Below are 18,226 nucleotides of genomic sequence, written 5' to 3'. Positions count from 1 at the left end.
CAACGCAGCAGAAATGAAATCACTTGTGCGCCAATAGGACAGACCCCCCCCCATGCCATTTCTTCCTGCACACCTGGCGACAACCCCAACCTTCTGGCCCAATCCAGCGACATGTCCGAATCAGTTCAAGTTTATGACGACGACCCCGACAGCGAAACACTTGCATTGGATTTGTAAAAATGACATTCACAGCCCCCTCTAATGGCCAAAGAAATCCAACTGAACGCTGGATAAAAACAGGGCCCCCGACACTAGGGGGCAGGTGCCTGACAGGCCCACTTTGATCACAGCGGGTTTGGGTGGGCACCAGGCTGGCACCGAGGTTTGTTTCAACCATTCCGAACCCTGGGTCTCCCCTGCCAAGCTCAATGCCCACGTTCTGGGTGGACACTGAAAATGGCATACAAACCTGAAATGCTTGGAATGGCCACAGCACTGGCAAACTATTTTGGGCAAGTGAGGACATGGAGATTTCTGCAAACGCACGGCCCAGATGCCCAGCAGATGGCACTATTTTGTTCACAGGTGCAAAGCTGTATCAAATGCCCTCTCTCTCCCCCTCTCCCATTCCATTCAAGCCCACATTGGGTGGAGGTGGCACTGCCCACGTGGGTTAGCTTATCTGCGGTGTCCCCTCCCCCCCGGCAGGCGGAAAACACTTTTCTTATTTCAAGGACAGTAATTCACAGTGGGTACAGCCGAGCAGAGCAGCATGACAGACGTCCTTTGGTGTGTACGTTAAGTTTGAGCTTCACGACCCCAGACGGCAGGCAGACCACCCGTCCCTCCGTCCGTAACACGGGGCGGGGCCCGCCGAGGTCCTGGGCGGAGACTTGGAGTGGGCCGCTTCAGGCACAGTCCCCCACGATGACCAGCGGGGCCAGCATCTCCTGCAGTTCTGTCGCCGTCACGGGCGCCCCCTTCAGGATGCTGCTCTTCTGCCGCCGCTTTGCCAGCTTGGACTCCGAGGGCGGAGAGAGCCGCATGGAGCAGGAGGCCGCTTTGATGACGATGGGATGTCGGCTCTCCTCTTGGTCCTCCTCGCGCTGCGTCAGCTGGCGGTTCACAGCGATGGCCTCGGCGGCAAAGAAGGTCAGATCTTTAGCGCTGCTGTTTCTGGAAGATCAAAAACAAAAATCCATCATCATCATCATCAGCTCAGAGCTGGGACAAGGCGCGAACTGAAATTACAATCGTAAAATATATTGCAGAGGGGTCCGAACGTCAAGAGCCCACTGGCAGCTACTCGTTCACCCCCCAGCAGGACGGACTGACGGACTCACCTCTGCAGCAGGATGGGCGTCGGGAGGGTGTTGTCTGGCGCACACTACAAGAGAGGAACGGCGACACGTTAGTTAGTAACGGACCAACAGCGCCCATCATGGCACGGGTGCTCCGTCACAGCACATAAGCCGCCCGTCTGCCCCACCCTGGTCACTTACCCCCTGGACCCAGGGATGCTGCAGGACTTGGGCAGCACTCAGTCGCTTTTTGGCATCTCGAACCAACAGCTTAGAGATGAGATCTTTGGCTCCAAATGAAATGTGTGCCCAGTCTTTGTCTGGGAATTCGTATTTGCCCTCCTGAATGCTCTCAAACAACATGCTCTGTAGGGGCAAAAGAAGGGGGTTGTCACAATTTAAAAAAACAAAAAAACGGGGGACGCAACTGGCACCTCTTAAAAACCCCAACGCGGCTCTTCAGTGAGGGGCACCATTTATTAACTGGGTTTATAGAAGACCTTGTCCTCTTCCTCCTCTTCCTCTGTGACCCTCAAAACTTCATTTTAGCCAATTTCCACATGAAGTACGAGGGTTGAGCCCAAGTGCCACCTGCACCCAACTGCCCCGTGCCAGGGACATTTACAAAGCAGTCCATGACAGCCGGGTGCTGGACATTTGGGACATCGCTGGTCCAAAGCTGCCAAGGGGACTCGATTTGCCAGTCCAGTGGAGCTCAAGCAGAGAACTGACATCCATACTGAGCGAGTGCCCACCGGGACCCCCACCCCTCCCATTTGCCAACAGGTACTGATACATGTACTTGGGGGTGGGGGGGGGCTTCAGGATCCCAGTTCCATCAAGCCTATCTCCCCCATATCCCTCCACAACCCTTGCAGTAGTAAAATGAAGGAAGCTCGTTCACACGGGATGGGCTTCTGAGCTGAAGCTGGGGGGCTCCCCTGACCACTGATGGAGGTGGGATTGGGGGTTTGGCAGGTCTTCGATCCCCGTATGAATGCAGACATGTGACAAATCGGCCACCACAGACCCCCACTCTCCTCCCTCCATCAAAGTGCGAGAGGTCACCCACAACTGGGGTGCCGACGTACCAGCAGACATCGAGGCGGGATTCTCACCTGGCAGGCGTGGCAGGCCTCCCCCCAGTCCCAGCCGCAGTCGCTGCCACAGTGGCCCACAAAGGGCGGGTAGCCGCTCAGCATGATGTACAGGATGACCCCCAGACTCCACAGGTCGCAGCGCTTGTCGTATATGGAGGCCTCCTCGTTGAAAGCCTCCACCACCTCCGGCGCCATGTACTCCGCAGAGCCGCACTGTAGAGACACAAGGACAGGAGAACAAAGCTCAGACAGATGGCATGGCACTGGTGCCAGGAGTCAGTGGCCTCAACAGCTGTGAGGCAGGAATGACCAGTGGGCAGTTCAAGGGGGTGCCCAACACCAGCCTGGGCTCTGATGGACGAACGGACCACAAGGAGGGCACAATGAGTGACCACTCTGAGCTCCCCGATGTCCCCAAGCCCGCTAACTGTCTGACTGACTCGAGTCAGGAGGCTCTGCCAGGCCAGCACTAAACCACAGTGACCCCTGGGCTGGACCACAACCTCACACAAGGGAGCAAGTGACAGTGACGCCCCAGCTGACGCCAATCGGGGGGAGCGGAGTGACACAGCAGGTCGCTGCTGCAGACTACAAAGCGTCTGGTGACGGCCGTCGCGGTGGTCTTACTATGAAGTGGTGGACCAAACTAGGCCAGCTGCTAGCTGGGCACCTCAGAGGATGGCACCAAAGGCTGAAAATAAACCAAGTGATTCATCACTGTGACAAATCCTACGTGTGTGCGGCTCATGAGGGAGAAAGGAGGAGGAGGAGGAACGACGAAGAAAACGCAATGCAAGCGACCAGGACAGGAAACGGTTACAGTGGCAGGGGGTCAAAAGGTGTACCACCAAGCTGGTCAAACCTGAATGGCCCCTGACCTGCACGTACACACAGATGCAGAGTCTCAGGGCAGCGAGAACAAACGGGTCAAGGAGCACGAGGCCCACCCTGGGGGGCACAGGAGTGAATCGGCCCACGCCAGCCCTGCAATGGCGCCACACTCAAGGCTTTTAAGGTGGCGATACTCTGATGCATCACATAGCGACCACCCAAAATGCACGACTTCCTCTGGCCTGATGGATGAATGAATCAACCCTGGCAGGGCACCAGTCCAGTGAAGGGCAGCCACCAGCCAGCTGACCTGCACATCGGACACCAGACCCCTAGGCAGCAGTACCACCAACTGTGCCACCCAAGGCAAGTCAAAAGGCTTCAGGCAGCACACAGCAGCCAGCCACTAGGGGGCCACAGCCGAGTACCCGCTGAGTGACTTTGGGCCCCTAAACCCATTTACTGTAATGGCAGCCAAACAGCCACGTGTGGAGGCGGGAGCCAAATTTAAAAAGTGCAAAGGCTGGCACCTCAACTCTCCATTAACCAGACTGGCCACCTTGGTGTGCATGTCACACTTGGCACGGCCACACAGACGTCACCGTCCCAAAGCTGCCGTCATTTGTGCCCTCGCTGGGCTCCCCGACACCGAAGCCAGACTGAACGCCCGCATGTGCCCCCCGCTGCTAGTAAAGCTCAGCCAGGCTGGCGGTGCTCCACAGATCACATGGCAGCGCCAGGCCACAGCCGCTCATGTGACTGCTTTTCTGGGCCGCTAGCTCATGTGTTTGCACAGTTGGTTAACCGCCGTCCCACCTTAGCTGGCTGATAACAAGAAAAGGGCTGGAGGGCACAACGAGTACAGTCAGAGAGATCAACAGAGCGTGCGCCACGTCCCCTCACGTCCCCTCCGCTCCTCTCCCGCACGAAGCAGTCAGTCAGGTCGGACCCTTCCCGGCTGTTGTTCAGGAATGTTACGTAAGCGATGGCCCCGAGCAGATGTGCGTCCCAGATTGCGACACCGGCAGTCCAGGGAAGTTGGCCGCGCGCTCATTTCCTTAAATCTTGATAAACAGGGTGCAGAGTGAAGTCAAGCAGAGGGTGGCACCACCTTCGAGTCACGTTGCCCCACCACAGAACACGTGTGCCGTTTCAAAACACGACAAAATGCCTTCCTGAGAGGTGTGGCGGCGAGGCCCGCGGTTTCCTTCTGCCTGCGGAGGCTCAGGTTTCACAGAAGTAACTCTGATCATCTGAGGTGGTCGAATGACAAAAAAAAAAAAGCCCAATCAATGGCAAAGACGGGTGGGGTGGGTATGGGCAGCCCCGAGTTATCTTCCACTACAACTGTGCCCACCCCTACACAGCTCAGCAAGACGGCTTTCAACTTTCTATTCTTAAAACCCAAATGTTACTCAAATATTTGGTGGGACGGCAGGCGGGAGGTCAAAGGGCAGACAGATCAGGGACCACCAGGGCTACGACGTGCTGCAAACAGTGGCTTCAAGACAGCATTCCTGCCGGGTGGGAACTCGACACTCTGCCACCGGGTGGGTGCGCGCAAGGACAACAAAGGCGACATTTAGTGGGGAATGGGCTGCTCAAGACCACCCAGCCGCTTTAGGGTCTAAATGGGCACTACACGATTGCCCAAGCTATCCTTTCATTTCTTAAACATGGCTGACATGTCGGGCACAGGTGCCACAACTTAGCCAGACAAACTAGGCGGCAATGCTGGCACTGGTAAACAAACACAGGGCACTTCTGGGTACCCACGAGTCTCTTGATTAATTTCAATACACTTTAACAGAGGATGGCACAAACAACTCTACTCTCTAGCCCAACTGGCATTACAGTCACGTCAATCCCCAATAAGTCAGCGTGGGTAGCCTGGCGTGGCCCTAAGCACAATGACCAAGAGGAGGCCAATGCCATTATAGGAACTCTCACATCTTGTCACCGTCAGACTGCCCGTACCCTCATCTTGCTAGGTTCAGCGGGTTTTGAGGACGCTGGTATGGCCCTGGGGGTGCCATGCATTTTGATTATTCAGCAAATGCCGGACGCTGAGAAAACTGGCCATCGAGCCGTCTGTGGTCAAAGCTCTTAAGCGATGGGAGCCGTCCTGCTGACCCAGTAATCCAGTGCACAAAGCTTTAACTGTCACCGTGCCGTGACACACAAACGCAAACGCAGCACTGGCTGCTCAGGGGGGCCGTCGGCTCGGATCAACTTTAAAGAAAAGGATCAAACAAAACAAAAGGCCCGCAGACAGACAGACAGACACCACTCAAAGCAGGCGGGTGGGTGAGGCGGCAGATGCACATTTTCAGCTGCTCTGGCCCAGAAACACAAGTCGCTGCCCTCAGCCAATCCCCTAACTGCCCTTTGCAGCCAATCAGAGCGCAGTTGCTAGGCATGGGTGGTTCTTAGCTATGGCCTGCTATCTTGACGGAATCAGTTTAGGGACAGCAGCTAAAGGATCATTACATAACAAAAGGAAGAGAGAGACAGAGTCACACACGTCACCTTCAGGGCCCCTTCTGTCTGCCCCGCTTAACCCTTTACCTGCCTGGCTCACATACCAGTAAGTGTTGTACAGAAGCTTACAAGGAGCAGCAGACGACGAGTGAAGTGCAGGCCTGCCAGTATTTCAGGTTCTGCAAAACGAGATTAACGGTTAAACTTCAACTGATGTTTGGTGCCAGGCCTGTCCTGGGCCAGCACAGAATGCAGTCCTTCACCAGGACTCCGCTCATCCAGTCAGAAATCTGTGCCCAGCAGAGCCAGTTATTGAGGAGCACAGCCCACTCATCCCATACTGGTATGGCTGCTGGTGATCAGCAGGTGACAAATCTGAAAACCAGCCCAGGAAACTCCCAGTGCTGCTCGCCAAGCCGAAAACCAGAGCAGTGCCCCCCACTTCTAGACAGACTGGGGTGAACATCGGTCATCAGGAAGAGGGGCCGTCACTCACCCTGTGACCGTCACACAGCCCGCCCACCGCCTTTACACGGGGCCAGCGCTGCGAGTGTGGGACAGCTCGGGGGTAACTTGGAGAAGGCGGCCTGAGAAAACACCCGAGACGGCCGCGGGGTTTGTACCAACGAGTCCAGGGCTGGTCAAGGCACACAAAACGTGCAAAGTGTCTACCAGAGTGCCAGAAATGGGGGTCTTAGAGCGGCCAGGACTGACACAGAGACAGACCCTAAACACACACACACACAAGATGTGACACTCTGTGTCACTTTGATCCAAGCCTTGGAGGACAGAAGCCAGAATGGCACTGAAATGGGCGCGTTTCCCTGGTAATCAGTTTCTACTACAAATCACTTTTACCCCACAAGTAGCCCACCCAACTAACTAAAAGGACAATTTATAAAGGGGGCTTCCTTAATATAACAGTCTGTTACTCAGTTAGTGTCACCACCAACACTGGGTGGGCTGAAGGCTTACAACACCGACATTGGGGGGACACAAATGTGACACTGAAACAAAACAGCATGGGATTTAAATGGGGGGCAGTACCAACTGCCATGCAGCCCACTGCAGTCCCCTACTCGTCCAGGTTGCCGCCATCGCACACCTCAGACGGCAGACATCGAGCACGTCTCTCGAGTGACTGAACTGTGCCCGGGCCTTCAGGATAATCGGTCAGAGCGAGACAGAATCAGCAGCCCGACTACACAGACCGGCGCCAACATGAAAAGCAGGGTCACATCAAAGGGAAGGTCAGCAGCGCGTCCAAACGCTAAGACGGCGCAGTCACTCAAGGCTGGCGAGGAGGTACACTCAGGTCTACGGTCAAGAGAACCAACAGACTTCCATGCAGCGCGTCACAGAAGCGGAGGGGCTCGAAATCTCTAACCATTTCAATCAGCGCCGCGACGCTCCATTTCAGGCCGGCTATTCTGGCACCCGGCATCCCAGAACGGCTCTTCCTAGAAACTCCACTGAGGTAATGAAACCATAAACTAAAGGAATGAAGGAATAAGCCTTTTGGAAGGAGTCGCTTTCACGTGTCGCGGGCCAGACTTCAAAAGATCTCGGGAACAGAAATAGAGCCAGTGGCAGGCACACTCCGGTTACTTCCAGTAAAACGGCCTTTAACCTGTGCCAGGCCCAGGCCCGCTGCCGCCATCCATCACATCTGAAAACAAAGTGCAGGAAGAGGGAGGCACAACAGAGCCGTGTGGCCGGCCCCGAGGTGGGCGCACACACACACACACACACAAGGTGGCAGATGATGCTGGTATGCGCCACCCTACACTAGGACATTCTACATGGCCAGCTCTGAACCTGGGGCACCAGCTGTAAAGTCGGCCTCAGCCTTGACCTCACCGCTTTATGACACACTCCACCTATCAGCCATCCTGCGAGTCACGAGGCTCTGCGCTTTCAGGAAAAGCATTTCAATCTCCCAGCGACCCTCTGCACAGTGCCAAGGCAGCAACGAGAGCTCAGCCAACACATACGGACGGGCTGGCCGGCCGGGCACGCCACTCCTCAGTAAACACTTGATAAAAGACTCGGCCCGCGCCATAAAACAAGCAGTCTGAGGAGCGGACACGTTGAAGACGGCAGACCGCCTGTGGGTCCGACCCCTCCTGCTACTTACCGGGGTCAGGAGCTCTGGGGTGGATATCGGCGAGCTGTCGCTGTTTAGCTTTATTCCGCTTCCCAGGTCAAAATCACAGATTTTAACGGGGGAAACCTGCAAGTGGGAAAAACAAACAAACTAAAACTCCCAGCCCCACTGGGATTGGCACAAACCACGTCAGCGGTGGGCTCGTGTGACTCTTACCTTGTCTTCATGCTCACACAGAATGTTCTCAGGCTTCAGGTCCCTGTGAGCCATTCCTGTAAAAAGAGCAAGAATCACTGTGCTTGATATAGCGCCTTGCAGACCTTTTCAAGATGGCACACACAACCTTCTACGGGCAGCAAATGGGCTCATTTAAGGAAACCTGTGTGTTTAACTCGCGGCCCTCCATCCTTTGCAGGTTTTGCACATCCAACCTCCCTGTATCCCTAAAACCCACACAAGTGGCACCATCGTCCGACAGTATTACTAAATGGACCAAAAAAACTGGCCTGCCACCGCTAGAGGGGCTGTTTGAAAAGGCGAGTGGTGGCGTTTACACCCCCTGAAGCACTTTATATAGTGCCTTGCCACAGGGAATCCGAGAGAACAATGACTCCACTCAGAGTGGCCCCCTCGTGCCTCCTTTGTACTAACAGGACACTGAAGGACACTGGGGACGGAGCGTGACACTTCAAGCCAGCCCTGAGGGACAAGCCCTTTTGATGAACTCTTACTGCCAAGACTGACCAGACGCCCGGCCTGGACAACACTTTTCATTTCAACGTCAGCGTCCAATATGAAGAAAGTTTTCTGGTGAAGCCCACCTGTTCCCGTATGCGTGGACTTGAGAGCTGGGGAGTGAAGTGATCTGCTCGGGGTCCCAATGAGTCACCGCAGAGGACTGTCAACTTCAGCCTCGGTGCCACACTGGACGTCATGGGCAAATCCAGCAGGTCACTCCACATCCTGCACCCTGCATTGTGCCCCTTTCTGTTGGTCTCCTTGGCCCACCTCCTTCAGTTGGGCGACACCAGGGCCTTAAAGTGCAGCAAACCAAACTGCAAAGGTGCCATCGGACAATTCAAGACAAAGGAAGCTGCCAGCCACGAAGGAAGAGAGCCGCTGACTGGTGAAATGCCATCAGTCTGCCATTGACACATTTTTTGAAGACGCTTATCTATTTGTGGAGCTGCTGAGAATGAAGATGGATGTGAAACATTGAACTCAACAAAGTGTGAAGTTTAAAGAATGTGCAGGGGGAGCAGAGCCCTCCAAGATGGTCGTGGGTGCCCTTGGCCAGTTAGGGTGGTCCCAGAAAAGCCGCCCTGATTGATGCCAGACGGGCGGGGGGAGTGGGGAGGGATGTACACTGCAGCCCGAGTTTTACAGCATGTGACCTCCAACTGGGTGCTTAAAGGACTGAACTGCCGACTGCGAGCGATTTGGACGTTCTGGCCGCCTCAGGGTACTCAAATGGATTTATCACAGCGGCGTATCCTAAACCTGTGCCCACCCCCCAATAAAAATGAAGGTGCTAAATTACCTTTGTTGTGAAGGAAGTTGAGTGCACTTGCAATGTCTTGGACCACAATACTGGCTTCCTTCTCGTTAAAGTGCCGCCTCTTGTGAATGTGAGTCAGGATGGAACCTGCCAACGACAGACCACACGGACGAGGGCTTTAAAGTCGAGTCAAAAAAGTGGCCGTCACCGAGTGACTCAGACGCAAACAGCAGGCAAGCATGAAGTGTTCTTAAAAATCAAGCCGATTACTTGCAAATAAAATGGGCCACTTGAAAATCAAATAAGAAAATTCAACTTTAAAGGCACAGACGACACTTCAAAACAGGGACGCACTTCTCATGCTGCCAGGAGAGGTGGTATCAGCAGTACATTAGACGCCGCTCATGTCACCTCTCTGCCACCTCCGCTCAAGAAACGGAGAGGAACAAAAGTAAAACCACAGCACAGCGTGGTGCCACCGCACCACCACCTGCAGCACCCACCTCCTCGCAGCTTCTCAAACACCAAGTAGAACTTCTCTTCCTCCTCAAAGAACTCTACCAGCTCAAGAATGTTCCTAAAAAAAAAAAAAGGAAGAAGGGTGGACTTGAGAAATAACGTTGGGGGGCAGCAATTATATGGAAGACCAGTCGGGTTCATAAGCTGAACACACACACGGCGAGCTCTCTGCCACATCACAACCAATAAAATCACAAAGAGAAGGAAATCAACCCAAAGCAACTCTGACAGCCAAGTCCAGTATGACATCAGGACCCCCACCAGGCTCTCTGGCCATTTTATCACCTTCTCCATTCTGTACCATGCACTGAGGTCGCTGCCACTTTTCTAAACTCTGTACATCGATGTCACCAAGTTAAAACACCCACACTTCAGTTCAACGGGACCCCACGCCCCCATATCTACGAATACTTGGGAGGGAAAGGATTGGGGGCACAGGAGCTGCCACTTTAAAGGGAGTTCTACAACTGGAACACAAAGACACGGACGGGCGCAGCTTAAGGGCAAACGTCACACCAGAGGTAAGAGGAGGGCTGACAGAATCATGTGGCACTTTGTCAAGTGGCCCGGTAGGTCCTGAAATGCCAACCTTCCGATGACCCATTTGTCTTGGGGATGGCACACATTGCCTGTAAAGTAGGTGACACAAGCAGCCAGTGGTAAAGAACGATCCCGTCACCTGGCGGTTAACACAGCCACATGCCCAGTGCCCCTTTGGCCTCCACCACGATGCATCTTATTAGACTTGAATCAGAAACTGAAATCCTCACCTGTGCCCCTGACACTGGTACAGCATCTCGACCTCCCTAAAGACTCGACTGCGACTATGGCCAGCTCTCTTCTCGATAATCTGCAAGACACACAAACAAAATTGTTAACCACTGCAGATGTGTACTGTGGTGCCACGAGGTGCATCGTGATTTTATTTGACTTAAAGATGAGCTTAAAATCAACTGCAGCACATCAAAACAAACGTTTCACGGCGCCTTTGTATACTGATCACCCCTCAAACAAGTTCAGTCACACGCCCGCAGGACCCTCGTGGAGTCCACCCTTAAAAACCCAATGACAATCTGGCACTCTTAACAAATTGGAAGCACACACACATTACAGGATTGTGCCATCCGTTCTGCCTGTCCACCCTGTGCAACTGCTGTCTTGTCACGTAGTCTCTACAACGACTCGCCATCTTCATCGGGAACCTCAACTTAACGGCGCTAGATGAGAAGCCAAGAGAATTTTGCTAATCAGTCAGTCATTTGCCGAGCTGCTCAGTCCTGCCTGAGGCAATCCCAGCTGGCATCGGGCACAAGGAGGGACAAACCCTGGACAGGATGGCTGAGCCAGACTAGATGAAGAGGGCAACCACAAATCAAGGGCCTTCTTTTTCTAAACTACTGGAACTCCCTACCAGCAGGTGCCCCTTCACAAATAGTAGGGACAAAGCTCCGCTCCAAGACTCCCCACAAGGGCCAGCAGCAGATGGCACACAATGCCCACCCTGCTATCTGTGCTTCATAGGCTTGAATATAAAATTCTACAGCCGACTTGTCTGACCGCACCTCCATCACTAAGCTCCTGTCTGCCCACTAATGTCCACCAATTCTTGTTGAGCCCCAAACTAAACCGCCTGCTGTGGGTGAGGAATGCCCACCCTAAATTGAGGACATCAGCTGACTCTGGTCTCTTTTTAAAGCTCGTGTCCTTGGAGTTGACGCTCCAAGCCTTCAAGAGGATTTGCATTTGGGTCACAAATGATGTCACCTGCTCGGGGCTTCTTGCATTTTCTTCAGGTTCACAGTCTCCTCTTCTAATTCAGAGCTTTGCATTTCCTGAAGCCCCTCAACTCTCCCCTCAGGTACATGTGAGAAGATTACGTGCTACACGCCAAGAATGGACCGGCCGGCCTGTTCCCGATGAAGGGACCCAAACTGGACCTGCGCCCCATTTGGATGGATTTCACACAACCCATGGCCTCCTCATCCTCCGAGCATTCAAACCTGCAGAGTTTGACCCCCCCGAGCCGTTTTAAGTTCTCAAAGTCGAGTCCCACTGGCTTCATCAGCGCGTGGGCACTGCAGTCAGTTCATAAAGGCTCACCAAGGTGTGCGCCGAGGGGGTCTCTAGAAACCGTGAAACGAAGCGTCGTCAGCTACGGGAAGTGGCGCACACAAACCACCCTGGACGTGACAAATGGCATGTAAGGTGAAACACTACCTTGGCAGCCCACCTTTATCCGGTGTGTCTTGGCTTTTCCAGCTTGCTGATTTCGAGGGGGGCGAGATGCCATCCACCTCCAAACTTGTAAGTCACAAGCCATAATGAGGGGCCAGCTTAGGCCCTGGGTGGCACACGACGCGCGCTGCTCTCACAGACGGCCTTTTGTTCTTGGCTGCAATCGCCTGAACATCTGCTCTCCCCGGCGCCCAACCCCCTGCCCCACAATGCAGTGCCCGCATGCGGCACTCAAACTTTCGACGTACCCGAGCAGCAGAGGAGAACTAGGACTTTCTTGTTGGGTTACAAAGAGGCCCCTGCTAGCCACCAGTCCAGCGCCCCCCCAGAACACTGAAGCAGCAGCAGCAGAGTTGTAAAACAAAGACAAACGCGCAGAAGTCGAGCCAAACGTACGCCAGCTGTGCCTGTGCCTCAGTAGGACGGAGAGCAAGAAGCGGGCCGGTGGGGGGCCCCTCACTCCCGGTCATGACCCCCGCTTGTTTTGGCACACGCGTCTGTACATAGCATTCCCGCCTGTGAAAGCCCACAAGCCAATAGAGATTAAGTGGGGAAGGTGGAGCCTTCTGTCTGCACACCGATTGGCTGGCCGGCGGCAGAACATCAACAACAACAACAATAATGGAAGCTTCTGTGCTGAGTTAGCAGAGCCAAGCCCAGAGCCACGTGAATAAGCAGCTCACCTCGCCCCTTTCCAGGAAATATCTCCACTTCGGCTGGAACAAACGTATTAATGATCAACCAGCACGTACTTACGAGGCAGGCAGGCGAGAATGGGAGAAACTGCTATTATTGGGGGGTACCTTCACTGTAACAAGTCGATGCCCGTTTTTGAGTCAAAGAGGGGCATCCCCTTGCTGCAAATGGGGCCCAACATGCCCTGTAAGGAGACTTGGCAAACAAACAAACAAACCTAACAAAGTGTTAGCTGCTCAGCTGACACACAGAGAGGCCCAGCCTTTTACCCGAGCGCATCCCACTCTGTGCAAACATGACGCACCGCTTGAGCCGGCCGCTATTTACATAAGACATGTGACAAACAAGAGCAGACCATTCAGTCCATCGCGCCCCCAAACCGTCCCAACATCTCATCCACAATCCTCTTGAAGGTTTCTGCTTCAACTCCATGTCTCAGTGGTTTGTTCCAGTGTTCCCCAAACTCTCTGTGTAAAGCCCGAGTTTGAAGTGCACATCCCATAATAGACCCAGAATGCTGTTTCGGCAGGCAGGGTGGTGTTGTGGTTAAGGCTTTGGATTTCAAAGCCGGAGGTTGTGGGTTCAAATCCCACTGCTGACACCAGTGTGTGACCCTGAGCAAGTCACGTGACCTGCCTGGGCTCCAATTGGACAACCAAAAGAAATGGAACCAACCGTATCATGGAAGTCACCTTGGAGAAAGGCGTCAGCCAAACAAGGAAATGTAACTGTTTCTCAACACCGCAGACTTCACAAGGCACAGTGGCATCCAAGCGGCCACAAGAGTCACTTCAAGCGCCTTACAATTGTGCTGCACTCCATCTTTGTTCTGTAAAGCATTTCATTGCACACCACAGAGCCTCAGCATACGCATGTCTTCATTTTCTGAACCCGCTCACCAACTACTCGCGAGCAGCATTAACAACAAACATGGCACCCAGCCTTGGACAGGAAGGCACGGTCCATCACAGGCCACACTCGGCCGAGGGCCGTCACTTCACAACTCTGGGATGACAGGAGGAAGCCGTGACATTAATTAATAAGCCTCCACAGAATGAGCCGGGGATTTAAAGGCAGGACTCTGCACCCTGATGCCAGTGTGTGGCGAGGGCACATGACTAACGAGGCCTCCTGAACAGCAGTGAGCAGTCACCGCCCCCCCTTGCCAAGCACTTAAATGAACACACCTTGACGGCATACTCCTTATTGGTGATCAGGTTGAAGCAGGTCTGAACTCTTGCATAGGATCCTTCACCCAGGATGTCTTCCTGAAGTCTGTAGACATCTGCCAGACAGAAAACCAACCAAACATCAGCGGGCACATTCCCACCTGCTTCAACCCCAGTTTAAACACGAGACTCGCCACAGCCAAGGGGGAACACGTCTGCTTACCTTCAAATCGTCCAGAAAAACTGTCCGTGGCCCGACATCTCTTTTTCTTCTTGTTCCTTTTCTTTGCATCGGGGATGTCAATGGGCTGACTTGATGGCATGTCTAAGAAGAAAGGAAGCACAACAATGAACTTTGCCAGTCTACTGTGCCCTCAGACTTCCTCAACTTCACTTTTTGCCTGACTGTAGCGTACCCTGCCCACAGGAGCTGCACAGATTAAAGATATGACGGTCATAGCTGGGGGTCTTACCCTTCAAAACAATTCAAAGACAAGCGACAACACAAGATGGTCAAATCTGCATCTACACCCAGCGCAGCGGCCACAACTAGTTAAACCACACAAAAGTCAAAAAAAAAAAAAAGCCCCACACTCAATGCGCACCATTTAGCAAAAGAATCTTGGGAATTTTTAAACAAAACCCACAAGTGTACCCGCAGCTGGTGTGAACTTTAATTCTGATTGAGGAAGCTGCCAAGCAGAGCCTGAAATCAGAAACCTGGGGGCCCTCCAACAAACCTCATTACATGGGACAGTGGGCTTAAAAATTACAGGCAGAGCACTGCTTGGCGAGAGTAAGCGACGGGCACGGAGTCACTCTGGTAGCCTTGGGAGGAAAGTCCACAAGAAGCCTTATCCACAAAATTAGACAGGCAGGACTGGCAGGGCCGACTTAACTGTAGTGCTGGGGGTCTATGTGAGGGTGGACCGTGCGGAGACCTGAGCAGATGATGAAGGAGAACATTTACAAAGCAGCAGGGAGCGACACACACACACACACACACATATAAGTCGAGCAAAGCCCTCCAAGCCTGCAGTAAAAAGCTTCAGCCAGCAGGGGGCTATGGCGTCTCACTTGCCAACTTCCAAGTGGTCTCATTTGTCCAGCCAGCTGTTTGGGTTTCCCATTACATTTTACAAAGCGAGCCGACTATGTTAACACACACAAGCATCGACTCCATACGACACTAGGCTGGCAAACTGCTTTTCAAGACGGGCTTCAACCAGCAGACAAAGCACTTACAAATGCCACTCTGAGCACATCTACAGCGTATGTGGTGCCACCAGGGACGGCCACCTCACTTTACCTGTGGCAACGGTACACCAAACTGGCTCAATTCCAACCCAACTAGCTCCCTCTGCTATGCCAGACAGATGCACTCACATTACACCAAATGATAAAGGATATCAATACCCTCAAGGAGCCGAGCTGCTTAGATGTCTCAGACACAGTGGCCTGTGCCCGTCCCCCAAAAAACCCAAAGCAGAGGATGGCGCAGCACATACCAGGCCTGGCGGGGCAGTCAAAGTTAAACGCCGACTCCTGTTGATGAGAGCCGTTCTTACTGAAGTCCTCGTCTTCAAAAGGGTTGTGACCCTGAAAAACAAAACCGCAAATTAAATATAAGGTGGGCAGACGCTGAGTGGCACTCCTCCTGCGGTGGCAGGTATTTTTTAACAACAAAGACAAGCAGCAGCAACAACACAGTGCCAGGTGGTCCCTAAATGTAGTAATGACCTCAGCTCAGGCAGGGAGCCCCTCCATCTGTGGTTGGACCCGAGGCCTTTCTGTACAAGACCAACTTCTAGCCTCCTCCTCATCATCATCATCATCACCACCACCATCGAGACAGCCTGTCCTCCTGCCGAAAGGACAATCAAAGGACCAAAAGCTTCTCCAAGCGCAGCACACTTCAATTTCAAGCCTGCCCAGCATGACTTCATCAGCTGTCACATGCCGAGTCACAACTCCACCAACAAACGCGGTCCTTCTTGAAAATTGCGGCTCCAGCCTCCTGCACGGTGCTCTTCTCATCTTGAAGGATGTTACGTTTGACCCCAATGGCCACCAAACGGCTTATACTGACGGACACATGTGCTGCATAAACTGCCATGTAATGCACAGGAGACGTGCCAGTCAATACAAACAGTTTGACAATCGCTGGGACAATACATCGAGTCTTGGCTCTCTGGAATGCGACAAATACTTTAAAAGTGAGAGCTTTGAGAAGCACTCTTAAGAAATGACCTATTAATGCACATCTAAATAGGGCACGAGATGGCAGAAATAACGGGACAGACTGCTCTTAGTCCAGAAGGCCAATGACAATGACAGGAACCTCAGCCCCCCCGTTGCCACTGATAGACGCTCCAAGATAAAAGAGCTCAAGTCCCCCTGGATTACTGGATAGAAACGGCAGATGGGGGAGGTCATTAGACGTCCCCATGATTCCCATATCCCTGAAAATGAGAAATGAGGGCCGACATCGATACGCTGGCCCTAAACTTCAGTGCGTAACTTGCCGTGTCACAGAGTCACAAAAAGTGCTGCTCAACAAAACGCGAGTCTGACTTTGTTCTCAACAATGCAGACGAACTGTCTCTAGCCAGGAGTGGCAGCACAATGCGGACCTCTTTAAATGAAAGGTAGTCGCCATTTGGCATCTAGATTTGAGAAGGGGAAAAACCCCAAGGGGCAAAGGTCACAGTCACAGCTGCCACCACAAGAAAGCACCCAAAGCCTAAGAATGACAACAAGCCACACTGGAGGCCGAGTTCAAAACTGCAGTGTCTTAGCGCCGCATGCGCTTGTGTGACCTCACATGCTCAACACAGGACACTCCCAATAATAAAGGAAAATAAAGGGAACGGCGACACACAACACGTTGGCATCCGGGACAAACGTATTCAAAAGAGCCGCCAGGTCAGCAGCACAGCGTGTGTGGACATCCAGCCGCCCACCTCACACGCGCTCACTTGGAGTTCAACCATTCCTAAAGATTTCTTTACTGGCCCTTTGCGCCAACATGCCCAGGCGTTTGGAGGGTCTCCCTGTGCCATGTTTTATATGGCGACGCGTTTTTATAACAACTCCAGAATGCGATGGAACAGTGGGATCTTCACATCCCCCACTCACCCACCCCCCCTTCCCAGCGATAAAGTTTGGTGTGAACTTCACAACAGTCATCAGCCAACACTGGGAACACAAACTAATTTAGCTTTTAAAGAGGATTCCTGAAAGTGAACCCCAAAATCCCCTTTAATAAAGAACCAAGACCCGTCTGATCAGTGCTCAGCTTTCCGGATCTGAAGAACAGCAAATGGACACAAGACGGTTCAGGACTGACCGTAAAGGCCAACACCGGCCTGACTGGACTTCAAGAAAATCTGCAAAAGCTTCAGTTCACAAAAGAGACTCAGGAGAGCAAAGTCCGAAAAGAGCACTTCGTTGGTCCACCGGAGAGACCTACGAAAACGCACAAGAAAAGGGCAAACCTTAAAAGAGCGATGAAAGCCGTTGATCGTCTTCTGCACCATGGTGGCTCTTGTCAAACTGTCGATCCCTCTGGGTCAAAAAACGGGAATAATCCCAGAGAAGAGGGTCAAAGGTGCCGCTCTGATATTCCAGCTGTTCCACAAGGGAGTGCTAAAAAAAGAAAAAGAGCCGAAATTAAGCACAACGCGCACTGCAAACTCCACCGGAAAAAGCGGCCGAGCAAAGGCCACTCGCTCCAGTATCGCAGTCCGGACAGGCTCGGGAGATGCAAGTGCTCAGAGAGACAACGTATTACTACGTCGCTGGGACGAAGAAGGAGCTCATTGACCACACTCACCCCGACTCCACTCGCTCTCAACGCGGCTCCAGCCTGCGTGACTTCGACGACCAGCTCTAAAAACAAAATCCAAGCCGCGGGACACAGCGAGCGCCGCTCCTTTATATAACCTCCTCGCGCACAGCGTCGACGTGGCCACGCCCCCGGGCTGAAGAGCCTCACTCGCTACGTGCAGAACGGGCGGGAGAACAGTCTGGCGCCCCGCCCCCCTACGAGAACTGTCGCAGAAGGAACACCACGAACCGGTCTGTGCCAGTCTCTGTGGATACGCCCCCAGGATGTGCACGAGCGGGTCGCCCCGCCTACAGGGAAAAAAAAACAAAAAAAAAAACAAAAAAAAAAATTGAAAATGAAATGAAATGAAAGAGCGAAAGGGACGGGACGGCGTGAAGGAGCCACAAAGTAGGCGACAGAAATACAACGAGCCAGTGCGGGCCCCTAAATCCCCCCGTGGGACTGTCACAGGAGTTAGCCGCTGGCGAGCACCCCGGCCACTTGACCCCCACTCGCCCCG

The 18,226-nt window shown here is 53.2% G+C and overlaps 1 protein-coding gene across 2 annotated transcripts; it reads right to left on the bottom strand.

Moving 5' to 3' along the window:
• Window positions 1–560: 560 nt before the first annotated feature.
• On the bottom strand, window positions 561–17,823 carry mknk2b (MAPK interacting serine/threonine kinase 2b). Of its 2 annotated transcripts, XM_039767184.1 has the most exons (14): window positions 17,713–17,823; window positions 17,375–17,525; window positions 15,386–15,476; window positions 14,101–14,202; window positions 13,896–13,993; window positions 10,548–10,627; window positions 9,762–9,835; window positions 9,301–9,405; window positions 7,977–8,032; window positions 7,791–7,886; window positions 2,360–2,554; window positions 1,443–1,607; window positions 1,284–1,327; window positions 561–1,116 (listed from the first exon to the last, which is right to left on the bottom strand). In XM_039767184.1, the coding sequence occupies exons 2-14, from the start codon at window positions 17,414–17,416 to the stop codon at window positions 849–851; spliced, it is 1,416 nt and encodes a 471-aa protein (XP_039623118.1). In that variant the 5' UTR covers window positions 17,417–17,525; window positions 17,713–17,823; the 3' UTR covers window positions 561–848. The 2 variants fall into 2 exon arrangements, with proteins under 2 accessions (XP_039623118.1, XP_039623119.1); XM_039767185.1 differs by lacking the exon at window positions 7,791–7,886.
• Between the last annotated feature and the right edge of the window lie 403 nt (window positions 17,824–18,226).

Source organism: Polypterus senegalus, chromosome 10 (genome assembly GCF_016835505.1).
Source record: "Polypterus senegalus isolate Bchr_013 chromosome 10, ASM1683550v1, whole genome shotgun sequence".
NCBI classification, from domain to species: Eukaryota; Metazoa; Chordata; class Cladistia; order Polypteriformes; family Polypteridae; genus Polypterus; species Polypterus senegalus.
Note: the sequence above shows the minus strand (reverse complement) of the source record. Positions and strands in the feature narration are given on the sequence as shown.

Coding starts and splice junctions, on each gene's coding strand:
- mknk2b (XM_039767184.1), bottom strand. CDS start 17,416: ATGGTGCAGAAGACGATCAACGGCTTTCATCGCTCTTTTAAG. Junction 9,836..10,547: donor TACCAGTGTCAGGGGCACAG/GTGAGGATTTCA, acceptor TTTTTTTTTTAG/GAACATTCTTGAGCTGGTAG. Junction 2,555..7,790: donor CCCCAGAGCTCCTGACCCCG/GTAAGTAGCAGG, acceptor GTGTCTCTACAG/TGCGGCTCTGCGGAGTACAT.